General features: G+C 37.2%; 12 protein-coding genes across 12 annotated transcripts; 5 read left to right on the forward strand and 7 right to left on the reverse strand.

Moving 5' to 3' along the window:
- Positions 1 to 1,014: 1,014 nt before the first annotated feature.
- RO3G_01097 (uncharacterized protein) lies at positions 1,015 to 1,200 on the reverse strand (the record flags this gene model as incomplete). Its single annotated transcript, XM_067655688.1, has 1 exon — positions 1,015 to 1,200. One exon carries the CDS (start codon positions 1,198 to 1,200, stop codon positions 1,015 to 1,017), a length of 186 nt encoding a protein of 61 aa, XP_067511789.1.
- A 590-nt stretch (positions 1,201 to 1,790) lies between these two features.
- RO3G_01098 (uncharacterized protein) lies at positions 1,791 to 2,378 on the reverse strand (the record flags this gene model as incomplete). Its single annotated transcript, XM_067655689.1, has 1 exon — positions 1,791 to 2,378. The coding sequence occupies one exon, from the start codon at positions 2,376 to 2,378 to the stop codon at positions 1,791 to 1,793; it is 588 nt and encodes a 195-aa protein (XP_067511790.1).
- Positions 2,379 to 4,357: 1,979 nt separating this feature from the next.
- RO3G_01099 (uncharacterized protein) lies at positions 4,358 to 4,812 on the reverse strand (the record flags this gene model as incomplete). Its single annotated transcript, XM_067655690.1, has 2 exons — positions 4,358 to 4,548; positions 4,599 to 4,812. 2 exons carry the CDS (start codon positions 4,810 to 4,812, stop codon positions 4,358 to 4,360), a joined length of 405 nt encoding a protein of 134 aa, XP_067511791.1.
- Positions 4,813 to 10,031: 5,219 nt separating this feature from the next.
- RO3G_01100 (uncharacterized protein) lies at positions 10,032 to 12,879 on the forward strand (the record flags this gene model as incomplete). Its single annotated transcript, XM_067655691.1, has 5 exons — positions 10,032 to 10,397; positions 10,543 to 12,145; positions 12,192 to 12,389; positions 12,437 to 12,789; positions 12,835 to 12,879. 5 exons carry the CDS (start codon positions 10,032 to 10,034, stop codon positions 12,877 to 12,879), a joined length of 2,565 nt encoding a protein of 854 aa, XP_067511792.1.
- A 135-nt stretch (positions 12,880 to 13,014) lies between these two features.
- Positions 13,015 to 13,464, reverse strand: RO3G_01101 (uncharacterized protein; the record flags this gene model as incomplete). The annotated part of the gene is made up of 1 exon (XM_067655692.1): positions 13,015 to 13,464. One exon carries the CDS (start codon positions 13,462 to 13,464, stop codon positions 13,015 to 13,017), a length of 450 nt encoding a protein of 149 aa, XP_067511793.1.
- Positions 13,465 to 15,177: 1,713 nt separating this feature from the next.
- RO3G_01102 (uncharacterized protein) lies at positions 15,178 to 17,478 on the reverse strand (the record flags this gene model as incomplete). The annotated part of the gene is made up of 6 exons (XM_067655693.1): positions 15,178 to 15,296; positions 15,346 to 15,463; positions 15,513 to 15,812; positions 15,864 to 16,644; positions 16,699 to 17,192; positions 17,263 to 17,478. The coding sequence occupies 6 exons, from the start codon at positions 17,476 to 17,478 to the stop codon at positions 15,178 to 15,180; spliced, it is 2,028 nt and encodes a 675-aa protein (XP_067511794.1).
- A 449-nt stretch (positions 17,479 to 17,927) lies between these two features.
- Positions 17,928 to 18,092, reverse strand: RO3G_01103 (uncharacterized protein; the record flags this gene model as incomplete). Its single annotated transcript, XM_067655694.1, has 2 exons — positions 17,928 to 18,004; positions 18,047 to 18,092. The coding sequence occupies 2 exons, from the start codon at positions 18,090 to 18,092 to the stop codon at positions 17,928 to 17,930; spliced, it is 123 nt and encodes a 40-aa protein (XP_067511795.1).
- A 909-nt stretch (positions 18,093 to 19,001) lies between these two features.
- On the forward strand, positions 19,002 to 20,391 carry RO3G_01104 (uncharacterized protein; the record flags this gene model as incomplete). The annotated part of the gene is made up of 4 exons (XM_067655695.1): positions 19,002 to 19,106; positions 19,152 to 19,458; positions 19,517 to 20,256; positions 20,305 to 20,391. 4 exons carry the CDS (start codon positions 19,002 to 19,004, stop codon positions 20,389 to 20,391), a joined length of 1,239 nt encoding a protein of 412 aa, XP_067511796.1.
- Positions 20,392 to 20,715: 324 nt separating this feature from the next.
- Positions 20,716 to 21,420, forward strand: RO3G_01105 (uncharacterized protein; the record flags this gene model as incomplete). Its single annotated transcript, XM_067655696.1, has 2 exons — positions 20,716 to 20,741; positions 20,787 to 21,420. 2 exons carry the CDS (start codon positions 20,716 to 20,718, stop codon positions 21,418 to 21,420), a joined length of 660 nt encoding a protein of 219 aa, XP_067511797.1.
- A 236-nt stretch (positions 21,421 to 21,656) lies between these two features.
- RO3G_01106 (uncharacterized protein) lies at positions 21,657 to 22,297 on the reverse strand (the record flags this gene model as incomplete). Its single annotated transcript, XM_067655697.1, has 2 exons — positions 21,657 to 21,667; positions 21,745 to 22,297. The coding sequence occupies 2 exons, from the start codon at positions 22,295 to 22,297 to the stop codon at positions 21,657 to 21,659; spliced, it is 564 nt and encodes a 187-aa protein (XP_067511798.1).
- Positions 22,298 to 24,318: 2,021 nt separating this feature from the next.
- On the forward strand, positions 24,319 to 24,867 carry RO3G_01107 (uncharacterized protein; the record flags this gene model as incomplete). The annotated part of the gene is made up of 1 exon (XM_067655698.1): positions 24,319 to 24,867. The coding sequence occupies one exon, from the start codon at positions 24,319 to 24,321 to the stop codon at positions 24,865 to 24,867; it is 549 nt and encodes a 182-aa protein (XP_067511799.1).
- A 384-nt stretch (positions 24,868 to 25,251) lies between these two features.
- On the forward strand, positions 25,252 to 26,362 carry RO3G_01108 (uncharacterized protein; the record flags this gene model as incomplete). The annotated part of the gene is made up of 4 exons (XM_067655699.1): positions 25,252 to 25,320; positions 25,373 to 25,541; positions 25,591 to 25,911; positions 25,959 to 26,362. The coding sequence occupies 4 exons, from the start codon at positions 25,252 to 25,254 to the stop codon at positions 26,360 to 26,362; spliced, it is 963 nt and encodes a 320-aa protein (XP_067511800.1).
- Between the last annotated feature and the right edge of the window lie 458 nt (positions 26,363 to 26,820).

Genomic DNA, 26,820 nt, shown 5'->3' on the forward strand with positions numbered 1-26,820 from the left:
ATAACTTCAACCTCATTTGTTTTAGGAAGTGGAAAGTTTCCCCTTCCTTCAATCATACACAATAACAATGATTTTTTGAAAAATAAAGTTCATTTGTTTGTTTTTCCAGGGGATGAACAACACCATTGGACATGCTTTTCCTGCACATGTTAAAAGCCTTGTACGCCTTTCGTGCTCATGTTTTTTTTTTTTTTTTTTTTTTTTTTTTTTTTTTTTTTTTTTTTTTTTTTTTTTTTTTTTTTTTGGAAACAAAAAGACATCGAGTGTTGGCCATCGGTCCTAAAAGTGGAGTACCCCATGCTTGGATGGGTCTCTCTCTTTACGTGGGGGTCTCTGACCGACCCGCGGAAAGTTGGATTCGGGAAGCTGGGGCATCCAAGCGAATCCTTGGCTACAGTCAACAGAGAAGTTGGCCATGTCTGGAAATAGATCCTTTGGATCCACTGCACCCCACTTGATCCCCCTTCTGTACAGGGCTCATCTTGACAATGTTCCATCGGACTCGACATCAAGCGAATGCGTTTTGAATGCTTTTATTCTATCAGACATGTCTTTTGAAGCTTTTCTTTTTTGAAAAAGGGTCATTGTCCATTGGCTCCCCCCCCCCTTTTTTTTATTCTTTGGATAGGGAGTCAAAGGAAGATGGTGGTCACAATAGACATAGCTGTCGTCTACTAACCATCTTTCTCAACGTATCGGATGACTGAAAAGCTGTCCATCAGAAAATGAAAGAAGTCAGAGTTGAGATCATACAGGAGAATTTGAAATCCCGTAAATAGGTACTGGGAGCATTGTATCACCTGTTGAAGATGACATAATGTTTCCAGACCTAAAGAAAGAAAACTGTGCCTTGTTTATTTACATTTTGTTTGTATTACAACCATTTGACGTGGAAAGAAAAAAGGGAATGTGTGTGTGTGTGCATGGAGACATAGAAAGGGAAAGTGATGACGGGTATAGAATAGAAGAGGAGGGGGCATATCAAGTCATAGAAATATCATAAATAGCTTAAGGTTAAAAATGCCATTTGGGCTTTTCAATATCTTGTTTACGAGTATTGCTTAATCTAGAAGAAGATCTTGCGGGTACATTCGATCGACGTGTGTTTTTGATAGAAGGTGAAGCAGCGCGTTGTGGAGAGGGTGAAGAGGGACGCTGTAAGATGGGTGGAGAAGACTGTCGAGATGAATTCCTAGACATCTTTATACTCGTAGGCTTTGATGACCTTGTAGATGAACTATCGGATGTACGTCTTGTGGGTCTTGTTTTTATTTCTGTTGGAGATAATGTGTATTCTGTGAATAGAAAAAAATATGGGTTAATCCAAGGTTAAATCAAAAGATGGGCAAACCTTCTCGTTCTTCTTTCACTTCATAATTCTGTAGGACTCTTCTGGACTGTTTCGATTGTTCAATTAATGCAACATGTGCTTGTTCAATCAATTGATCCAAAGTTGATTTTATTCGTTGAAATGATTTCTCTGTTTCTGCTTCTTCTTGTTCATAGATTGACACTATCTAAACCATCCTTCAATTCACTGACATCCTTCTCTTTTGCCTTACCTCATCTTGTTCCTCTTCATCTTCCACGTGTTTATCCGAAATAGGCGTCAGGGGTGCCTCACCACCACTAATAATTCGTTGTTATTCATAGCGCAGTAAACTATATGAAACTCACATCCGTAATTTTTGTTCTAATTCTGTTATCTGTAGTGTTTGTTGTCTTAATTTAGTTTCAAGTGTTGCATTTAATAACAGTAATGTTTTGTTTTCTATTTCAAGATCAGCAATCTATTTCAAGTCAATCAACAAGAACACACACACACACACATTATTTGCTTTGTGTACCTTTCGATTGGCTCTTGCTTCATCTGACCATAGATCATTATGTTGACTTCCTTTATTCACAAACTCTCCTTTTCCATTAAAAATAGTTCCATTCTTAATTTTGGCCACAATTTTCGTATTATCCTCCTCCTCCTCCTCCTCTTCTTCTTCTTCATCTGTTAAACCATCTATGCTATCCAATTCATCATATTCATCAATATCATCCTCCACCGGATTCGCGTTATAATCTGGAAAGGGTGTAAAAAATGTAGATCTCGATAGACTTGAATTACTTCTGGGTCGTTGTAAGAATCGATGAGGATTGACACCCACGATCGAGGCCGATTGGATGTTCTTATTGGTTTGAAACAAGGATGCAGGGTTAAATAGAGTGTGTTTGTTGATTGAAAAAGTTGAAATGTTGGAAATGGTAGAGATTTCAGAAGGTGAAGATCCTGTTGAAGAAGAAGAATAGTCTTGTTGAAAAGTAGGTGAGGATGATGGTCGTATAATATTTAAAGCCTTAGGTAGTGGCCTTTCTTTTGAAAACATAGAATAAAGAAAAAGAAAAGGTAAAAAAATAAAAAAAAAAAGCGTAATTAAAAGGTAATTTTTTCATGTCCTACGTCAAATTATATATAAAAAATTTATTTTTTTCTTTTTTCTCTATTGCCTCCACCCACTGCTCCTGCATTACTTGAAGAACGTTTCTATAATACAGGTTAGTAACCAAGGCAACAGTGTAAGCGGGAATATAATTTACCCTTCCTGCTGTGATTCCTATTCCACCCTTTTGTAACTTGACCTTGTGCTCTGTTTCCGTTTTGTCCACTAATTTTTTTAGCTCAAACATGTTCAAAATCGAATTTTGCAAATGTTCAAATTTATGGCACACTTGTGCTGTCGGCATAATCGGTCTTGGTCCTATAAATCACATAAGTCCCTCTTGTCTTTATCCCATCGATCATTACCAATCCCTAATTCCTCCAAGACTTTAATCACCTTTTGTTGCATTGTTGGTTTAACAATAGGTAATTTCTGACTTCGAACATAAACCCCCGGTGTAAGTTTCTCTCTTTTTATTTCGGGAATGGGTTCTACTATTTCTGCTGCACTCGATAACTTTCTTCCCTTCTTCATCTCCTCTTGTAGTCTTCTCTTTTTCTATATACACAACCACTTTGTAAACATCCAACGCGTCAAGATCATACTCTGATTTACCTTTGTATCTGCAGACATCGAAGCCGTACCACCCGTAATTCCGATACTTCCGGGTGAAGAAAAGTTATTTGTGTGATTAGCACTGAGTGGTGTATTGGGTGTAGATGGAATCTGTTGTATTTGTTCCAACTGTAGCGAATTCAATAAACTCTCTCTATCCTTGGCTAATCTTATTTCATTCAATTCAATTCTCTTTGCTTCCACAAGGAGTGCCTCCTCTTCTTCCACTTGTTCCTTTGTACGATTAAAGAGCATAATGAGCGCATTCTTCCTTTCGATCTCTCTGGATTTATCGAATGCATATTGTTGTGCTATTGTCTGTCGATCATATTCTCCTGTACCAGGTCCCTTGCCTTGTAAAATCATCTTTCTACAAATTGAATAGTATCTGTCCTTCAAGTCCTCCATCGTCCTATGTTTATTTTCAAAACTGTATCGATCCTCAATCACTGGAAATCGTAAATCGTATCGACGGCACAATTCAAATAAATAATCTGTTTCTTCTTTACTCCAATCATTATCTAATCCAATACAGTTTAGCTCCTATACATCCAAATAAGCCGTGGTGCACAAAAACCTGTCAAATGCTTTTCATAGTCTTCGTCCGTATATTGAATGATATCAATCATTTTATTAAACTTTGCAAATTCATATTCTAATAAAAGGATTCGTTTGATTGTCACGCGTCATTCGTTGTATTCTTACCTTGGTCTTCATCTTCACTTTGTTTTACCCAATGTTTTAATATTAATCCGTCACTTCTTGCTGAATTAGAAAATGGCCGTTCTACCCTATAATGGGGTTAAATCGGTATTCTGTTTAGAACCATATTGCCCACTGTTACCAAGGTGTCGCTCTTTGTTTGTTTTGTAATTTTGTTTTAAATGTCGGCTTTACAAAAGCAACGGGTGGTGCGCCTCCAATAAGTTGATATAATTCTCGGCTGATGCCATCTAGAAACAGAGTCAGTTTTGTCATTATGAAACCACATTTTAAAAAAAAAAAAAAAAAAACCTGGTCTTTTTTCTACTGTTTGTTTAGGTTTCTTTTGTATAAACTCTTTTGATGAATTATTAATTTGTAATATATCGCGGATATCTGAACTAGACATGTTGAAAAAAAAAAAAAAAAAGTAAAGGAAAAATAAATAGGAAAAAGGGGATTTTTACTTTTTTTTTTGTGTTTGTGTTTCAAGTGACGTATTATAGCGGAGATTCAAAATGCTTGAAAGAAAGAAGTAGTGAAAGGATGATCCATTTGAACATTACTTGTTTAAAAGGAGAGAAAGGGGGTATACTTTTATTATTAATTTAATATCCTGCTGAATTCTTGATGATGTTTGAAAGAGCAGGAATAGAAGCAACAATCACACCAATCACACCAAAGACAGCAAAAGCAATGGATGCTATACCACTTGCTTTTGGATTTTTTGTGACTAAATAAGCAGTACCTGCACCATGAGAATTACTTCCCATAGTAATTCCAATTGTCATATAATCATCTACTGAATACGTTATCATTTGAAATAGACAGCATCGTGTGTATGTTTACCATCTTTGACGCGTGCTAACTTTAATAACAAAGGGCCTACGATAGGACCCATGATGCCCGTGAAGATAATAAGACAGGTAAGCACGCTTTCACTCGATCCTAAGACACGTCCGATCACAATACCAATCGCGGTCGTTACAGATCGAGAGCTCCAAGCAAGGCTATCTGCAGGTGTACAACCAAGGGCATGGGCAAACATTGGTGTAACAAACATGACTAAAAAGGCCATGGGCACAAGAGAGCAAAGGATGACCAGCCACTAAGACGGATCGATTAGGTTTATGTGTTTGCAGGCGGGATGCCCTTGATTACCTGTCGAAATTGATTGGGTCTGCTTTTATAAATATTAAAAGACAAAGACAGAATGGCCACATCCATCGTGGCCGCCAAAAGATCACCCGCCCCTGGCCAGCCGATCTGGGTCTTTTCTACCAACGAGATAAAGGTGATCCCGGTCTTGTAGCGATCCACCCCATACTTGATATCAAACCCCTTGCACCGTTCAAAATAAGCTATGCCAGCCATCATGCCCGCAGCTGAAACAAGGATCGGATGAAAAAACCGGCGTAGACCGGCCGGAAGTTTAGAAAAAAACGAGTACATCCAGAGGGTCATGAAGAGATAAAGAAACAGCCGAAAGAAGGGCATGGCCGGGCTGGACTCGGACAGAGGCAGAAACACCAGACCACACAGACAGAAAAGGAGAAAGATGGCCAGGTCGTCAAAGTTGGATTCCTTCCTACACCACAGAGCAAACGCGTCAAGAGGTCCGTGCTTTGGTTCGGTAGGACAGTAACAGAGGGAGTGGCTCACATCAGCCGAGGTGAGGGTGCTCGTGGGTGATGGCATGTCGATCGATTCCGTCTCGGTCACGGCTTCCTTGGCTGATTCGGTATCCACCACCTTTTCTTTTGTTTTTCTAAACAGGTGGCGGTAATCAGTCAATAGGATCAAACGAAAACCACGGACGAGAAGGGTGGTAAGGATGAAACTGCAGAAATAGCCTACCACTTTTTTTTTTGATGTGAGTCTTCTTTAAAAAAAGAATGTGTGGGAGGGATTTTTTTTTGTAGGGATGCTACTTACAAAATACACAGGCCATCCTGCCTACTTCAGAACCTGTTGTAGGCTTATCGTTTATTATCTGTACGACGGCAGGTACGAACATGATGTTCATGCTTTTCAAAATAAAAGATGAGTAAGTATCTATCCAACGCACGAATCGATCTGTATCTTTAGGAAACAGGGCATAGGAACACATGAGTAAAAAATAAATGACAATCAAGCTGGCCACGCTGGAAGGGAATTGGTGCATATTAGGCATCTGCCGAAGTACAGCACTGACAGCCCAATTGAACAAGAGGGCGACAGTGATATAGATAACATTGGATGTCCATCGAATGAAATGCTTTTTTATACTTTGTAAACTGTGTATATATGCTGGTAATTGATCTACAAAAAACGCGCTGGTTGATTGAATTGCTTGATTTGTCTTTTCAGTAAGGTGTGACTTGTACATTTTTTGTTTAGAAAAAAAGAACAAGAGAGCAAGAGAAGGGGAAATGCTTGCGTGTATAAATGAATTTTCCCCCTTTTAAATTCCTTTCTACAACTAGTGTTTATATAAAAAAAAGTTCTTTTTATGGCTTTTGATAAAAAAAAAAAAAACTTTAGCTTTGTTTAACCTAACCGGATCTTTAATTGTTACAATGAACAATCATATAATCAATTGTTATAACAATGAAAAAGTATGAGATAAATCAGGGTTAAGGGACAAGAACAACTAAAATGTCTTACTTACCTCCTTGACTGATAGAGCAAGAGTGAGAGCAAGAGAGTATTGACTTGTATATCATGTTTTATCACAAATCTCAGATTCAATAAATTTTTTATGTTCATGTTACACTATCAGCACAACAGAAAGCCTACAGAAATAAAAGCAATGTTATCATGTTTTGTAGAAATGTACAAAAAAGGAACATCAAGCCAAACCATGGCTATTTAAGAAGATGATGATGGATAGCTGTAAGCAATTGCTTCTATTCATACTTTGATCACTGATAAAAAGTGCACGTATTAAGATACATTAGAAGGGATGATGTGTGTCTTATCACAAAAAGAATAGAGAGAGAGCGGAGGGAAACCCTGATAGAACACATCCCGCTTTGACATCTCATGTTGACTACTTTTTTTGGGAAATGATTTGTAATCTTTCATTGATCGTTCTACGTTTATCAATCAATGATTTTCTTCATCTACTTTATTGTCTTTACAATTCTCATTTGATTTCTCAATACTTGTTATTGAATGAATACTATCCTTGTTATTAATCATATTCCCAATTTTGGGGATTTTTTATACGGCCATTCAAAAGAAAAATAGACTCAAAGGTAATTTCCAATGAATGGCCTTGACACGTTCACTGCAAAAAGGAAACGCGTTATTAATTATATAAATTAGCTAATTACGTTTAAATTTTATTTATACAAAAATGAATGACTGATTTGGTCGCATCATGTCTAATATGACATCGTCCTCGCCCTGGTCAAGTCAATAAAAATGAATGGATGCTAAAAACCCTTTTGACGATCAAGGGTAAACAAAAAAAATAAGAATCGGCTAATTACAGTCATTTCAATCTCAAAGCGCGGAATTCGGAAACATGAGCTGATGACTCATTGAAAGTGAACTTCGCGGATTTTGAGAAAACTATTTCACATAGTGTAGAATATTTAACAAAAAGACTTTGCATGCAAATTTACCTATAGACCTGAGCTTTTATATAGAAATGTGATTTAGACAATCGATAAAATGATTCTTTGAATGCTGAATTATATTTTCAAGATGTTGAATAGGGATTTTATAAGTGGTATTGGTCATTCTTGCTTTGAATGCCTCTGAATCTTGCAGTTTATGACGCTTAGCTTTGCCTTTTACTAGACTCTAGAACCGTTCGATAGGGCTAAACTCTGATAAATAAGGGAGAAGATAAACAGATTTATAATCTCTATGAAGTATTTCTTCTACTTGTTTTTATGCATGGAGTAGAGCATTATCCACAATAACATAAACCATCCTCATATTGCCATGCTTATCCATAGCACCCAAAGCGTCACTAAGAAATCCCAGAGAATGATCAGTGGTTGTGCTCTTTAGTCCTTCCTGTCTTGAAGCTACATCAAGCGCCCTTCTTTTCTTTTGGTGGCTCTTTCATTATACGAATATTTCGCTTCACCACTTCAACAAACGATGTAACGCCAATCATTGAATGTGAAGGTGCTTTCGTTATAGGAGTCGTAACCATTGTCGTTTTTCTTTTTGGAGCTCATGCTCTACTTGGCTTCGTGTTGATGTGAAGTTCAGCTTTATCAATAAAAATGCAACTGTTAGAGAAACCCATGTCAGTTTGACTTCACATGTTGCAAGTAAGTCCTGACTTTAACTAACGACATATCGACTCACATGTCAACAGCATTCATTAATCACCTTTAGCCCATACCCTCGCCACATCTTAACAGGATAAAACTACAAGTAAAAACCTTATTTATACGTTTGATTTAGCCACGACTAATACCTCAGTTAGGTAAATATGTATATCCGTGGACTTGACATTTAACTGTAAGAATAAATCTCGATTGGATAGTGTACCTGTCAAATATACAACTCAACATCACTTTTAGTAAAACTTTTAATATTATTCAACTATCTATAAGTCTTTTTTCTTTTTTTAACTTGAATAAAGTAACCAAGAAATTGTCAAGTGTCTGGTACTTTTATTAGACTTCCTTTTTAATTGCTAATTTATTGTTGTTGATAAGATACACCAAATGCCATTATCATTCCTATACAACATTTATAGAAGCAATCAATTGATTAATGTATTATAACTCTAGCTATATTGCCTATCGTATTTGTACATGCACTTGCTTGAAAAAAGCACATCACTATTTTTAATCTCATCTTGAAGAACAGGACAATTTTTGCAAAGTTTAACAACACGGACCTCATGATTTTATCAATTTGATACTTTCATCGTTCAGCTTATTGAGGTTGCCAGACTCCTTCTGTCGTATTCTGACATACTATAAACATGATACATATTCAATCTATAAGAAATCAGAGTAGTGAATGCTTTACAGAGTTTTATTACAGCCTTTTCTTTATTATTCTATCATAACTAATTCAACCCCTTTTATTCAATACATGTTGTTTTAATATAACTTCTAATGCAATGATATGTAGGTGAAAAATAGATCAACTTAAGGAATAATTATAAACAGTCCACTTGCATAACTAGAGATAGATCTTCATATTCAATCTACAGCAATAATTAATTAAAGTATCTTAGAAAGGATTTAATTGAATATTTATGAAAAGGATCCAGGTGCTATACACAAGGATGTTAAACAAAAATGTAGCTTTTTTCAGACTTGTTGAATTTTATTTTATTTTACAAAATATCATACTCTCTTTCTGACTTCATCCACATCAAACTCATGCCGATCATAAAATATCAGCATGCCGGGGATTTCACTGGACACTTGCCAGACTATTGTACTGACAGCTGATATCTTTCGCTTTCTATTCTTTTCTTTACGCTAGAATATTAGCTACTTATTTCACTGCATTATTTGATTCTAATTAAATCATTTGTCTTCTAAATTTCAAATCACTGACCTCATACGCTTCGTCTATAAAATTCCACACTCTGCGAGCAAGGTTCTGCTCTTGCTGGCCTGTGGGTGGTAGGTGCTCTGTGATAAGCATGTCTGCCAAGTGCTAAAGAGTTGTTTTCATACAAGAGATGCTTTTGTCTTCGAAATGATCGACTATCGTGTAGTTTAGATGAATGAAAGCACTCTTAATATTGGTTTTTCTTGGGCAAAGCAGCCAAAAACGAAGACATAGCAGGGCTCAAATGTTTCCCAACCAAGTACCTGTTGTCTCCATGTCAAGAGACAACTTCAGCTGCTGGCGATAGTTTGGGCTTCTTTTTCACCCATACACCTTTCAATAGGCAAAGGTTTTGCTCAGGCTTAAAGGAACTTATTATCTCGCCTCTCAGACGGATCACGTCTGATCACAACATTTTTCGGTTAAGTTCCATAGACAAGCAGTTATAATTCTCACAATTAAAAATAATTGACTCGACATCAAAAAAAAGAAATAAATGTCTTGTCTTTACACTCTTTGTGTTTCAAATCATTTATTGACGACGGCAACATCAATTTCATGCTTGCATCACTTTTCATCCTTATACACTAATGAGATTTAAAATTTTCATTTATAAAAAAGAGTGCCTTGTTAATTTGAGCGGAGCTTGTACTTACAGTATTTAAACAATTTATCTGTAAAACCCAAAAAATCTATTAAATCCATTTATCTCTTTAAGCTTTTTTTTATTTTATTTCCCCTTCCATTCCCTTATAAACAATGTCATTAAAAGATAAAAGACGCCTAACTGGATATCGAACTGATACGTTATTAGAACCTGAATCGGTTTACGATGATTACCAACATGATGATGATGTCTATGAAGAATATGATGAACAAGACTCTGATGAAAATCACCAACAACTAGAAGAAGAAGATACTGGATCAGAATTAAGTATTCCAGACGAAGACATTAATTTTGATCTTGTTTATGCTTTACATACATTTACTGCTACTGTAGAAGGACAAGCATCGGTTGTGAGAGGAGATGCCTTGACTTTGTTAGATGATAGTAATTCGTATTGGTGGCTTGTGAAGGTACTGAAGACGGCAGAAGTTGGGTACATACCAGCAGAAAATATTGAGGTAAACCATAAAGTGTGTTTAACAAGAAAGATACTTATAGTACGTAGACACCTCAAGAAAGACTGGCACGACTGAACTCGCATCGTAATATTGAGGTAATAGATTTGTATATTCTTTATCTGTTTCACTAATATAGATAGCATAGATTACGAGAAAAGATAACTTTGATGCTTTTCCCATTCCACCCACTACGAAGCCAAAAAATAGGAAAAGAGTGACATTAGCCAAAGGGGTTCAATATCAATCACAATTCATTTACGGCTCAACCAGTGATGATGACTCTGAAGATGATTTTGAATCCGAGTTTCAGCATTGGAATGAAAATATGTGCTCTTCTTCTGATTCAGACTCTCAATCATCATCATCAGAAGAAGAAGATTCAGACGATGATTCAGATGATGATCCGTATCATTATTACGATGAGCCACAAATCATTGATCCTCATCAACAACAACAGCGACAGCAACAAGATCAAATTGTACCCACAATTGAATCTCATTTAAGTGCAGACTCAGATATTATTAATGATCCAAGAGATTTCATGTATTATGAAGAAGAACAAGATGAATCTCTGGAAGCGGAACCTCAGCAAGTAGAACCTCAGCATACAGAATCTCAGCAAGTAGAACTTCAGCAAGTAAAACCTAAACAAGCAGAGCTTCAGCGAGTAGAACCTCAACGAGTAGAACCGCAGCGAGTAGAGCCTCAGCGAGTAGAACCTCAGCGAGTAGAACCTCAACGAGCAGAACTTCAAAAAGCACAAGCTCGACAAGTAGAACCTCAAGAAGAATTAGGATCTGAAGATGAAACAATCAAGATATCACTTACACCATCTATTGCCAGAGACATTGAAGAACAGCAGCAGAATAATTACAGTGATTCACAGCATAAATTAAAAAAGGCAGCTAAATTAGAAAAGTTACTCAATGCAACAGAAAAGAAGGAAAAGAAAGCAAGCAGTGGTATTCGTAAATTCTTTTCTAGGAGCAAAAAGGACAAGAATACAAGTACCGAACAAACCGAAAGACGATTCTCCAACGATTCGGCATCCATCACTTCCACTCAATCCAGCATGATAAGTCGTGACCGTATGGGCAGTGTTGACTCTACCCAATCCACAACACGTCTCAAGATTCAGCCAGGCAGTTCAGGCATAAAAGAAACTTTTGTTGATGTCTATCCAAGCACCACTGCAGCAGAACTTATTCATCAAGTATTTCTTTCTCAACCCGAACAACAAAACTATCAAGATTATTACTTGATTCTAAGGACATTAAGTGGAGATGAATGTACACTGATACCTTCTGATAAACCACTCGAAATATTTTATTCACTGACAGCACATTTAAATACGCCTATGCCTTCCCTTAAAAAGGCGAGAAGGATTTCTCAGTTGATGGGCAGTGATAATCATGTGGGTGGTCCTGCCTCCAAGGAAGATGTACATGACCAAGTCGAATTCTTTTTGTTTTCCAAGACAAAGCGAATGGAAGATGGTGAATTCCAAATCAAGGTATCCCTGTTGCCAGAAGATCAGCTTGTGAAAAATGAAAGGATAGACAGGCTGGTGAAGATTCCATGCAGTATTTTGATAAAGGACGCTGTTACTTTGCTACTCGAAAAGTTTCATATTCTCAATGGTGTTGTTGCTGATGGGGATGATGTGGATGAAGAAGCCAAGAGGTCACTTCGATTATCAGATGATAATATTGCAAAGTATCGATTAGCTATTCATATTCAGGGACAAGGTACTTTTACCACAGGCTTTGACAACGACTAATCATTTGAGAATAGAACACTTTTTGCCACTAAATGAGAAACTTCTCAGTGTCTTTGGAGACAACATTCCGCCCATTCATTATCGACGTAGTAGTAATAATCCTGATCGTCGCAGTTCGATTACTACCCACATTCCACCACCTGAAAAGAATGAAACTTATTTTATATTGAAATGTATCGAAAGACCAAAGCAAGAAGAAAAGAAGAAATCACGTATGAAAAGCGAGTGTAACAAAACATGGCGTTAACATTCTCAATAGATCAAACCCCTCGTCATTTGCTTGTACGTCAAGATACACCTATGCCACGCAAGGAGATTACGCCCACCGATGGATTTGCACCCCCGATCGCAGTGGATCGTGAAATCCTCAATCAATCACCCGATACATTAATAAATCAAATAGATGATGCCATTCAAGATACCCTTTCTACACGCAAGATTAGACCCGCATCGAATGAATCCATGTTATTTTGTACAAATGATTTTGGTATGAATGATTTAATGGTCATCATACGTGGTATGGCTACCACAAGTGAACAGAATACCACGATTCGAACAGAGATCAGTCATTTATTTAAAGACAATCAAACGAGACTAGACCAATTAGAAAAGGTAAAGAAGACGGGATGGTGGTGCCTGTATTTATTCTTTTGATAGGAATTGGATCGTATTATGCTTGAAGCAGTGCAAGTTTATAATTAATAACAAAAGAAAAAAAAATATATATTTTTTATTTTAAATGAGTGAATACTTGTATAAGAGCAACTTGGTACAAACTTGATACAAAAAAAAAAGTAAATTATATAAATGAATGGAGTACACGATAATAACAATAAGTTAATCTCTTTTCTTCAATATTTTTTCAAAATGCTGATTTACAATCAATTGAGCTACTTCTTGTGCCTTTGAAGCTGTAGTGACTACCGTTTGATCATTTGTGATCCATCTTGAATTGAATGCACGTTGCTGATGATAAGAAGGTGGTGCACTCGGCGCAGATTTAGAACGACGTCTGAGCATGCTGGGTACACGATTTTTTGATTTCATGACCTCATCTCTAAATAACTGTCTCATCTGTTGATCCAAGTCAATCGCATCCAACAAGACGTCCAGTGAAAGTTTATTGTTATAACTGGGTAAGACGGAAGGTGCTGAGGTTGTACGAGCATGATGATTGTTATTGCGTTGAAGACTGTTTTCTCTCTTAGACTTTTGTATCCTATTTCCAACATCTTTCTTGTGAACAGAAGGATGGTTAAGAATAGGGATTTGAACTGAAGGGATCATGACTCTTTTTTATTTAAAAAGAAAAAAAAAGAAAAAAGAAAAAGAAAGGAAAAAGGAATCCTTTTTATGCGAAATACTGTTTTTTTTTCTGTATAAATATATGCTTACGCCTCCCCCTCAAATTCCAATTAATTTTGAAATAAACTAATCTTGTCTTATTTTAATCCTTTTTTTTTTATATATTTTTAATCTGTCAAACATCCTCCTTTCTACTAGTTTATTTAATATAAAGAGAGGGAGAGAACAAGTAAGGTAGTTTAGATTACAACATGGATCAAGTTATTATTATTAAAAAAAAGAAGCCCAAATAAATCATCAAGGTAAATCCCTTTACTATCAAAACTCAGTACAAGAGCACAATGGGGTCATTTTGACATCAAAATTGTTTTTTTTAGGAATAAACTTAACCCCTTACATTCCTTGTTCAACACATGGTAATAAACAATGATCTATCATCTGTTTTTTTTAAGATATTCTTTAAAACTTGTCTATTAAAAGATGACACAATAAAGAATGAAATTTCATTAAATTGTATTTTTAATGTTTCAATCCAACTCTGGCTTTACTTGTTCCCTTTCAATTTACTGCTGCAAGCCCCCTTTGTTAAAATATAAACTCATTTCCTAAAATAGATGTCTCCTTCTCTTTCTTTCTTTTTCTCACTCTCTTGGCAAACATGTGTTTTATTGTCTGATAAAGACCACTGAGGGATAAAAAGGATCCTTGAAAAACAACCACAAATCATCTTTCTTTTTTCCCTTTAAACTACATATTCCAACCTTCACAGTCTTTGTATTCAAAATAATAAACAAATAAAAAAATAAAAAATAGATAAAACAAGTCATAACTATTTCTTTACATTCTTTCATCTCCCAAAGATAGAGCTTTATTGTCACAATCATTACACGAGATTATCTTTTGTGGCATCCTAGTGTGCGGCTGTTCTTTGCCCTAAAAAAAGTACATTTTGTTCTTTCTCCTAAACTTCACGCTTGTGTACTCTTTACCACATAACTTTATCCATCATACTTTGTAGCCAAAAGGAAAAAAAAAAAATTGCAAAAGAATGTGAAAAAGAGGGAGATTGATTGATGAAAACAAAGGCGTGAGAAGGGCAGATGAAGCCTTGAAATGCTTGATTTGACACAAACTCCTGATTTTTACTAGAGCCAATGAAGAGAAATAGAGTGTAAAGAAAGAGGGAGAAGTGATAGACATGACTAAACTCCTTCATTTTTCATCCTTTAGCATAAAGTGATTTACTTGTTATTGTGAGAGAATGGGTTCATACCAACACAACCTGTTGTCATTCAGACACGTTACCCTTTTTTTTTTTATCAGCAAAAATGATTCAAGTAGTAAACAATTCCACTTGGTTACTAGGCTATTTTAGTAAGATGAGTCTAGACTTATTTATCACTCCCAAGCAGGAGGAAGTGGATGGCCAAATCCTCTCAAATAAAAGATGATCATCTGCTATAAACATGGTATAAAGAATGGTTTCGTCAAGATACCTTCTTCCTAGACGCATAAAAAGTCATTCAACTTTTTATTGCTTGCACAACTGACGATATGAAATAAATCCCCTTATCCACTTGTGTTTATGGTAAAAAGTGCGATAGATGAGATATGCACATGGCTCTAATTCAACACAAAGGCTTGGATACAGTCAACTACTGTATTATCCATAAGCAATAGTACACGCATCTTTTATTATTCTTTTAAAGATTTTAATAATTGAGATATAAACTTCTCCCTCTTTTCTTTGGCAACCACAGGATTACGTTCCTTGAAATCAATGGGCGGTCTTAACAAAACAGTAAACAATTCCACTAGATACAGAAAAGGTGAATAAGAATGGCATAGTAGATATTATTTTACCAATTTTGTTTTCTCTTTGTTTCTTAACTGAGGCAGGTGCATGATCAATGGCCTGTCTCAAGAACATACCGATGTACAACAACACATTACTGTGAAATGGTGGAAGTGATTCCTTGAGCTTAAAATGAAATTAATATCAGCAGCACACTATAACCCTTTCAGCTTACGTTGTTCATTGCATCCATGGATTCAGAAGCTTCTAAAGCACGTTCATACATGGTCGTAGGTATAACAGGATCTGGTAAACATTCCAAAAAGGCTACCAAGACATCAATCATTGAATTAGCACTCACTGCCTCTCTATCCTCCTTCTTTGTCTTTTCTTCATCTAAGCTCAATTCGCTTAACGCAAGAGATTCTTGATCACCACCCAGTAACATGGTTGTATCCAGCTGTTCTCCATTATCTAGACATTGACGAATATAAGTCGATACAACCAAATCACCATGTTTTAAAAATAAAGATTCCTAAAAGACATTTAAGCACCTTTCTTTTCTTTTCTTTTTTTTTGACTTTACAATGCGAAACATGTTTGAATTCCATAAAAAGTTCATGACTTTCCACAGTTCCTTTGGTAAATCGATTTGATTCAACCCAGCGCTGGGTCTCACTTGCTGCTGCTGCTGTTGTTGTTGTAGCAAGTTTTGTGCGGCTGTTTCACTTATGGGCACCGACATCTCTGAGAGTAATTCGAGAGGGACACCAAAACAGGTAGGTACATAATCACCCGAGACAGAGATAAAGAAATCCTTACTGTTTTCCAACCGAAGGATCAAGATGTCCTCCATCTTTTGTTCACCTCGATTGAGTGGTGTCGAGATGGACGGATCCACCATGACCTCGAATCGGATCACGACACGCTCACCCGGAGCCAAGACACCCGAGGTGGGACTGACCTGAAGCCAGGGAGGCAGGATGGTCGTCTGGTCTCCCTTGGGCAAAAACTTGAAAAGCGTCAACACTTGACCGGTGTTTTGCAAGAGAATCGTCTTTTCCTTGTGCTCCAAAAATTGAACCTTTTCAAAATCAATAAACGAAGAAGAGATCTCGCCTCGAGGTTGGACGTCTTGGCTTTCCTTGAGTTGTTGCACCAGTGCATCGTGGGTGGATTGAAGCAGACGACTGTTGATCTTTCGAATCTGTAAGGCCACAAGGGCTCTTACCGGCTTATGATCACTCATCATCATGTTCATGCAGTGATCGTAATCAACCAACTCTAATTGTTCTCGTCTGGGTGAATCAAACCGTTCCTTCTTCCACAAAATGCGATCGGTCCAGGAAGGGGCTCGACGCTTTTCACTAATCAATTCCTGTTGAATTCAACCGTTCTTCACACGACTTTCTTTTTCTTACCTGGTGTCATATTGATTCGTGCCTGCATCGTATTTGTAAGTAGGTGGGAAATGAATGGGACCCTCTTCAAACATGGGAAACGTCCTGCCCGCTTTTCTTTCAATCGACAGTTGATCATAATCCAAAAGGACATCCAATCGATCTTGACGTAACCAGTTCTTGATCACCGACTCGTGTAGATTGACACGGTAATTGAGATCACCACACCAAATCAAAAAGTCACTGTGATAGATCGAGGCTTCGACCCTCCAATCTCGAATGACATTGTTATTCTCCAGAAACGTAACACCTTCATCACCTCCATTATTCCAAAAGTAAGAAACGTAATTCGTTAGATGATCAGGGACATGCGTGAATAGCAATCGTTTGGACAGCTCAGTGAAATCCTGATTTCTTTTCTCGGTCTTGTCTGTAAATGCGGCCAGATGACTGGTGACAAAGCACAGGTAACTGTCATGGAAACGAAATCGAACGGCTATCCCACCTTTGTTGCCCTGTCAGTGATCATGCGTTAGTAACCATCCAACCTACTTTTTTCTTTTCTTTGCTGTACACATACATTACCATCATATTCATTAAACCAACACCAGCCCAAGTCACTTGGGTTTCTGAAATAAACGATTTATGACTCTTTTTGGCAATGACAATCAAGAGCATAGTGACCAGCTGCTTGGATACCACCTTGTAATAATCATCCCCCAAGGTATCAAGAACACCTTGCACCCAAGCGTTTTCTTTCGTAGGGTCATATCGAATATAGGCCTCAGTGTTTGTTTCCATTTCTTGTAATCCAATCACATAGAAATCAGGGTGACCTGCGCCTTGTAGCCATTCTTTTAAAGAGGCATTGGGCAGGCTACCATGTACATTCCAAGTACCTACAAACGCACTACATTCAACAAAGAATGAGTTTTTTTTTCTTTCTTTTTAATCTATACTCCCTACGTTGTCTTTTCCCAGTGAACAAATTCATCTTTCCTTCTTCATCAATTGAGAGTTAATCCAATGCTCTTTAGCATCCTTTAATGTAATCTTTCTCTCTCGTGTCGTCGCCACCGTTCTCGTCCGTTTCAGCTGAATTTTCTCAATGGTGTCTTCTCTTTTCAGTGGCAAGACGTATTTCAGAGCACTGTTGGCTTCTTCGTTGATCGGCAGAGAGTTGGATCGAGGTATTGGTTTTTTTTGGTTGACTAGAGAGGGCGGTGAGTGATCGTTTTATTTCACTTTTGTCATTTACCACCAAATTTACTATATGTCTTTGACCACTCATGTGAATTGTCTTGATGAGAACTCAAATCATGGTTTGCTAATAAAATCTAAGTATCTCACGAAGGATGCTTTCTCTTACCTGCTATGTTCATCAGACGCTTGACTTCCAACAGCATATCAGACATGATCTCTTTTTCTGGGAAGGTGACATGAGCGGAGTCATCATTCAGTGAAAATGTAACCATCAAATCTACTTTTTTTCAAATGCATAAATACCATTTTCTTTTTTCTATCGTTGTTCTCTTTACCAGATTGCTGCAGTGACTTATTCTGCAGGTTATCAGATTGAGCTAATCATCAAGAATGAATACAATTTACAAAATACAATACTAAGCATACCAATATGAATAGATAAATCTGAATAAATTGGTATTGTCTTCAACACAATAGGTGGCATAGATAAGTCGGAAGATTCTTCTAATAGCAATAAACTAGATTCATTTCATATTAATTTTAATATAAATCATTCTTAAAAAGCTTTGTATACCAGGCCTCTTGTTCTTCTTTTTGACTGCCGTGAATAACAATAGCCAAATACCCTTCTTTATCATTTTTTAATAAACTATCTATTATTCTAACTTTAGAGCAGTAATAAATAAGGTTAAAGATAATATATGGTATTTAAACTATTTTCTAGTTTGAAAAAGAAGAAAAAAAGGATATGAATTCAGCTTTATCAGGTGGATTCACTAATCCATCAACTACACTTGTTCTTTTTGGCATAAAGAGAGAGAAGGGGGAGAAAAAAAAAAAAAGAGAAAAAAAAAAATGTAAATTATTCAACTTTTTATTTAATAATTTAATTTAATTCAGATACCGGATATGAGAGGTTAAACAAAATGGACACTTTTAATACAAGCAAGTGAGTTTAATAAGAAATAACAGCAGTAACTTTCTACTTTGGCCTTGCAAAAGGGGGGAGAAAAGCTTTCTTTGCTTGATGTTTTTATATCTGACTTTAATAGACAAGTGGCTTACTTTTTTTTTTTGTATTTCTTTCCCTTTTTTTTTTTATATTTCAAAACGCGTATTCCATGTCTATTGCATTAAGGGAAGAAAACTTTGTTGTCATCAATGTTGGGTCAACGATAACCACAGCTGGTATAGGAATGCATGATACAAACAAGGCACCCACTGTGGTAAAATAATACTAAATAATTACAATAAAAACTAAAAATAAATAGTTTGTAAACATGGCCGACTTCAATTATCCAATCAAAAACAATCGCATCGACAACTGGAAAGACCTTGAAGAATGCTGGCATCACATTTTATTCAAAGAACTTCGCATCAAGAAATCACGCAATGAAAGTCCTGTTTTGATTGCCGTTCCTGTTCAGTGGACCAAGTTAGAACATGAACGCATCACACAAATCTTTTTTGAAAACTTTAATGTGCCCGGTGTCTATATTGCACCACAACCATTGCTGACCTTGTTTGGATGTGGTGCTGTATCCGGTGTTGTGATTGATATTGGAAGTCAAACGACAGGTAAATTCACAGTGGACGCCATGTTTTTTTAAAAAAAAAAACTGAACCTCCTGTTTAGATGTGAACATTGTCGTGGACAGCAACATTCAAACACAATCCAGTTTTATGATTCCCATGGGAGGCGATCAACTCGACAGCTACTTGCTTCAACTACTCGAAAAGGACACACAACTGGTGGAAGCATTCCAAAGACATCAGATGACACTGGACACAGCGTTTGCCAAACATGTACGCGAACTGCCTCGGGTGTGCCATGTGGCGTTTGGACACGAATTGAACAAGGACGTCAAACAAGAGCTCTCGAAAGCGATGGAGGAGATCCCGACGACCGCCACGGAAGAATTGCTGGATGAAGACAACCCAAAGAGTAAAGAGGAGGAGGACGATGAGGACTATACACCACCCGAGCACATCCAGATTGACTATCAGGGACACAGCTTCACCTTGGGCCCTTACCGTCATCAGGTCTTTGATCCCCTCTTTGCTCCTGACCTGGTCGGATCAGACACCTTGTCCTTGCCAGACGCCGTCCGTCTGGCCGTCATGAACTGCGAACCACCCGAGATTCGACCCAAGCTGTGGGAATCCATCGCTCTGACCGGTGGATGCAGCCTGACCTCGGGTCTGACGAAACGCATCAAGGCTGAATTCTCCCTCTTTTTGCCCCAGTCGAATAACGCGGGCGATACACAACCGCGCACGATTCATCTGTTGCGCATTCCCGACTATTTTACGGTGCTCAAGGAAAAAAAGTATCACTTGTATTCGACTTGGTTAGGTGCAGAAATCGTGGCCAAGGTATAAAAAAAAAAAAATTTCTGTCTTGGACTCATCCTGTCTGTTTAGCTCGTGTTTATTGATGCAAAGAATTATATCAGTAAAGTGGATTATAATGAGTTTGGTCCATCTGTCATTCACACAAAATCTTATTAAAGCTCCGTACATAATTAAACTGTGTGTTGTGCGTTGTGTCTCTTTCTTTTTTTTTTTTTCTTTGCTTCATCATGGCGCGTATAAAAAAGCAAGGGCTTTTACTTGTTTTCTTTTTTCTTGTACTTGCTCTGCTTGTTCCCAACGCAAAAGCCTGGACAGAATGTAAATTATAATCTTTTTTTTTTTTTTTTTTTTTTTTTTTTTTTTTTTTTTTTTTTTTTTTTTTTTTGCTAATAAACAAGATGTCACTTTAACATCTCCTGTACAATAGCCTTCTGCCAGTCAAACAGAAATATCAAAAGCTTACCGTAAACTTTCACTGAAATGGCAGTAAGTTTTTTCTCTTTTCTGTAGACCTTGTCCCTCATCTCTTTTTTTTTTTTTTTTTTTTTTAGTCCTGATAAGAATAAAGGAGATCCCAAAGCCAAAGAACGTTTTGCACGATTAGGTGTGATTGTCAGCATCCTTCGTGACCCGTCCAAACGAGAACGCTACAACTTTTTCTACAAGAACGGAGTCCCTCGTTGGCGAGGCACAGGCTATCTCTACAGCCGGTTCCGTCCAGGATTGGGATCGGTCATTGTCGTTGTCATGGTCATTGCCAGTGGGATGCAGTATATTGCCGGACAAGTCAACTATTACCAGCAACGGAACCGAATCGTACGCTTTGTCGAGGACGCCCGTGGTCATCTGGCAGCGAATGCACCCAAAGGACGTGCGCCGTCCCTGGGCAAGAGCTTTATTGAGATAGGAGAAAGAGCGATGCGGTGTGAGGTCAAGGGGGATGAATATCTGATTGTTTATCCAGACGATCGGGAGCCTGTGCATTGGAATACGGCCTGGTTGAAGAAGCCTACGATCCAGGATGTGTTTATGATCCGCATGCCCAAGCAGTGGATCGATCGGTTGATCGGCAAAAAGGAACAGGTGCAAGAGGTGCAGCCCGAGGCTGAAGAAGAGGTGAAGGAAGTCAAGACGAAGAAGAAGACGGTGACACGTAGAAGAGGTGCACCTAGAATGAATCAATAAAAAAAAAAAAGGTCCATGTTTTCAATCAGCATGTTTTTATTAAAAAGAGAGAGAGAGAAAAAAAAAAGGGAGTGTTTTATTTCGTGCTATTTTTGGAGGATCGGCCAAGTTTATGAACCCGTAAATGTCGACGCATGTTACTCTGTACACTAAACTGTCTTCCACAACCTTCTTCTGAACAAACAAATGGCTTTTCTCCAGTGTGAGAATAAGTATGGATACGTAGTGAAGAAGGTCTATTGAATGGCTTTTTACAATAAGGACAAAAGTATTTTCCTGTCTGTTCATCTCTTTCTATCACCGGCTTGTTCTCTTCCAATTTACTTTTGATGTTGAGTGCATCTGATAACAGATGATGACTGTTGGATAAAACAGGTGCAGGTGGTGGACTTGTTGTGCGTGCTCTTTCATTGATAAATGGTAAATCACTGGTCGATTGATAAAAGTCGAGGGTCGAGTTGTTCGCAGACACCGTACGACGATGGGTTTGATGTCTTTCTCTTGTGGGATTGATTACAGGCGGAGTTGTGTTGTGTAATGGATGGGCCAGTGTGAAATCTGAAAAAGATCTCGTATGATTACTACTCGCACCAGGCGACTTTTTTGTTTCATGAGTGGATGATAAAGGAGGTAATAAGGTCGCTGTCGTATTACCAACCATCCAACTTGGTAAAGGATTGTTCTGTGTGGGTATATCATGACTCGAAGGACCAGAAAGAGAAAGCTGCTGAAGTTCAGAAGGTAAGCTGCTGATACTATGACTCTGTCTATGATGTCTTCTTATTGTATTGTTCGTTACTGGTTCTGTTGTGATATCTTTGTCATCATTTAACAAGAATTGGATTGAAGGTAGACTTGGATTTTTTGTATGAGGCATTAAAGTAAAAAAAAGAAAAAAGAAAAAGAAAAAAAAAATGAAAATGAAAGCCGAGAAGAAAAAGAAAAACTGGTTGCGTGTGTGTGTGTGTGTGTGTGTGTGTGATGGTCTATTTTAAAAGAATTCGGAGTTTGTAGGGAAAGGGTTTAAGAATAATAAAAGTAGGAAAAGAGATAAAAGACATCAAGTTGTACTTGCTTTCTTTATTAATAAAGTTATGATAAACATTTTTATTCTATTTCTTAATGACTTTATCTAATGAAAAGAAAAGCAATGGCAAAAAGAATAAAAATTGATTGAATCTGAATTTGTTTTTTAGTTCCTTTTTTTTTCAACAGAGCAAAACTCAGAGATCTACACTGTAATCTGTCTATCTTTTTTTTTTTTTATATACACTTTCACTGTGTGTGAGAAATTATTGTTCATCGCAAGATCTCTGCTTCATAAACAGTGTAACATTTACTTTTTTTGTAGAAAATCGTAATGTTTTGTTTTTTTTTTTTTTTTTTTTTTTTTGGACAGGATTTTCCAAAATATGTGTTGATGAAACTTGTGATTGGCTGACTGAGATTTTTTCATTTTTACCGTATCAAATGAATTCACTGGCTGACTAGAATGATTAATTATTTGACCATTTCATCCAACGGGACTATTCAATCAAGCAAATTTGTTTTGGTAGCTTCATTGACTCCATCAGACATACTTTCGTCTTTATTGAAATGATTTCTGTGAAAAGTGAACAATAACAATACAACATCTTTGAATTTGAGACAATGCTAGGTATTTTTCGGGCAATTCTATTTTATCTTTGAGAAAAGGTTGATTCTATTCTAATCATTAAAACTTGTTCAATCTATCAATACGATTTCTTTAGATGAAGCTGATTATAAAGAAGACAACCTATTAAGACTGTCTCCAGTCGATCTCTTTTCGAATGCATCTATCCTCCTAAAAATTGGCATTCTTGACCCATCCTTTGGCGTACCAAATTTATCTACTTGTACAATGCGTGCCATTAACGCATTGTCCTTTTTACATTTTAAAGTAGCACTCTTTGATATAATTCAGAAAGGAGGAACAAGATGGCATGAATGATGATCACAGCATCTTTTCATGTCATTTGTATCCAACATGAACCATATATGAAACGCAGCCATGCCTTTTTTTTCAGCGGTTTTGGCTTTCAATATACATCCTAGGGCAAAAATCCCCCCCCCCCTTTTTTTTTAAATTAAAAACTAAAGCCAAGTGTATATGAACAAAAAAAAAGATATATAATTGTTACTGGCTTTGTATGTGCTATCAGAAATTCAAGGAACAAAAAGAAAAGGTGAAAAAAGGGGGGCCAGTAATTGAATAAAGAGGAGCCTATTTCATTGTACAGGATACCATTTTGTCCAATAGCCATCGTATTGTAATAGTTTCAAAACGTCAAAGTTTAGCATGCGACATTTCAACTTGCTATAACATCCAATTAGTATTGGTCAGATGCATGTAAATATTCTTTCAAGGGCCTCAGCATGATCTTTTTTTAAAAAGGCTTGACCTTGGAAAAGTCAATCATGCTTCTGGAAGAGGTACATCAAGAATGTTAATGTTAACCTATGTCTGAGTGTGAACTTTAACTATAACTTCGCATGCCTTCAAAAGTCACTGAAGGGCTTTCGTCGAATCAGTTTTTGATGACTGTTGTAATTGAAGTTCGATTACGATTTAAAGAATCCATTTCAATTTAAAAACGATCCACAAAAAAAACAAGATTAGAATAAAATCAAAGATAAAATAGGATTGGCAAATCATTGACTCTAGCTGGCCAATGAATTTATTTGAAAAAAAAAAAAAGAATCTCAGCCAGCCAAGCAGCCAATGTTTTGGGAAATCCTGTAGTGTCAATAAAAGGCAAAAAGAAAACAAATGATTCAAATTTTGTGTGATGTCACGAATCTAGAGTAGAAAATGACACAAAAAAGCAATGTAGACAATAAACAAAGAACACCTTTTCTCACACATCTTTTTCAGACATGAATCATTTTTTGCAAAATTATCTTTTGCATCACAACCAACAGCAGCAACATCAACACAGTGGTAACTTGTTAGGTTCAGGACCCATGGATTGGTTGTTAAACACAGCAGCCTTTGCTGGAGCAGATACGTTATTAAATAAAGTGGAAGATGAAGAAGGAAAAAGTCCTCATGTTTGGAGAAATGCAGGCCTTGCAGGTGCTTTAGCTTTAGCCTATCAGTGGTATAGAAATCATCATCAACAACAACAACAACAACAAGATCCACAGTACGTTTATTATCCAAATAATAACAGTGGCTATTACTATTATCCACAATTACCCACTCATAATTATTATTATTATCCTCCTCCTCAACCACAATATATGATGCCTTATACTGCTTATAATCAACCCAATCCATACATGATTCAGCAACCATCTTATATGATGCCTCCCAATACAGTCATGCCTAATATGGGGCCTTATTATGGATCACAACCACAGCAGATGATGATGCAGATGATGCCGTATCAACACTATAACCCCAGATACCCTTCTATTCTCTAATCTTGATTATTTTCTGACAATGAAGAGGAGGTGAATTCAATATTAAATAATAAATTGACTTGGTGTACAATGAAACATGATGTGGGATCCATCGACTGCATAAAAAAAAAAATACCAATTGTTAATGCGAAAAAAAAAAAAAAATTATTTTTATTTTTATTTTTGTAAAGAACCAATGGCTTGATATGCTTGATGGAGGGTTTGAATCAAAGAGAAAGAAAATGCCAAGGGAAGTAGGGAAAAAAAAAATCAAAAATTTTCAAAGGTGTAACCTGTGTTATTTAAAGAAGTGACCTTTTTATAGTTATTTTTAAACTCTTCTTTTTTTCCCTTTGCAGTCTCCCTTTTTTTTTCTTCTTTCTTTCTCTTTCTTTATTTCCCATTATGGATTATTCAGGTCCAAGTGCGATAGAAGGTCAAGCAGTGAATACAACGCAAGCTGCTACATCCAATGTACATGAGCCAATCATCCTCTTGATTCCTTATTCACTCTTATTTTCATTAGGTTCCCGTCACAACCGTCGTCTCAACCACCACCACCACCACCACCACCGTACCCACTCAGCCAAGTACCACTGCAGTGACCGCATCCGATCCATCGACGACAACCACCGCCGCTTCTGATCCTGCGACCACCACGAATGCGCCTACAACCACCACAAATGATAACAATAGTAATGCGCATGATATTTATAAAAAGACACGCTACTGACCTTCTCAAAGATCCTAGTCCTACCACCAATCCTTCTACTACGACCCCTAAGCCCAGTAATCAAGAGACGTCAAGCTCGAGTACTATTGTCACGACCAGTAAGAGTTATATTCGGACTTTGAGTGAGATCACTTCATCCTCTGCTGTACCTGTTGTCGCCGTCACATCCTCTGGTAACGCTGTTTATACCTACACATCGACTTCTTATAGTATCTTTTCTACTTCTGTACCTACCATGATCGAAGCCAATCAATTCGCTTCTCCTTCGACCGTCAGTTCAGGTGCTATCGCAGGCATTGTCGTAGGCTGTGTGGCTTTTGTAGGCCTGCTGGGTAAATGAGGAATGAGGGATGGTGCCATACTAACCTATCTGTTGCAGGTGCCGCTGGCTTTTTCCTGCTGCGAAAAAAGAACAAGAAAGATTTAGATGTGAGTCGAGATCCAGAACCTCCCACGGCCGGATACACTCCTTATCCTGATCACAGCCCATCCATGGCCTCCAGACCGTTTGTACCTGCTTATGATCCAAGTAAGCAAGAGTACGGGCATTATAATTATGAGCCACAACCTGCTTATCATCAGCCGTCTGAGCCAATGATGGGCTATGAAGCACAATCAAGTTATCCTGTGAGCTATGATGCACAACACTATCCAGCGTCTGAGACCTTGGTGAGTTACGAGCAGTCCTATGCTCAACCGCCTGAGACCATGATACGAAACGTACCTGATGAAAAGGATTATGAGCATCATCGAATCTCAAGACATGTTCCTGATGAAAAATAGTGTGTAATGTAGATAGAAGAATAAAAAAAAATAATACATTTATTTAATAACAACCTTTCATCCCTTTCCATCCTCACATTTTTTTCTTTTTTTTTCATGCTTGAACCTTTTTTTTTTTTTTGGTGCCTTAATTATGGACTGAGATCAAAAATGAAACAAGTGGTTGCATCCCAGTCTATTCTTTAAAGAGAAGTGAACAAGATTGTTTCAAAAACTTTTCCTTGACTTCTTTCCTATTGTCTAAATGATAGGACCACAACTACCCAGTTTATAACGTAATACATGCTTGGATACTGCCTAGAAGCATACTGTGTTGCTTTCATATGAGAACCAAGTCACTGATTACATTTATGCATCGACCTCACATCATCTTAAAGTTGAATGATACACTTGACTTGGTGAAGATGATCATGTTGTCTATCAGCAATACCACTGTCAAAAGCTGACATTGCATCTTG

This window comes from Rhizopus delemar, genomic scaffold (assembly GCF_000149305.1).
Source record: "Rhizopus delemar RA 99-880 supercont3.1 genomic scaffold, whole genome shotgun sequence".
NCBI classification, from domain to species: domain Eukaryota; kingdom Fungi; phylum Mucoromycota; class Mucoromycetes; order Mucorales; family Rhizopodaceae; genus Rhizopus; species Rhizopus delemar.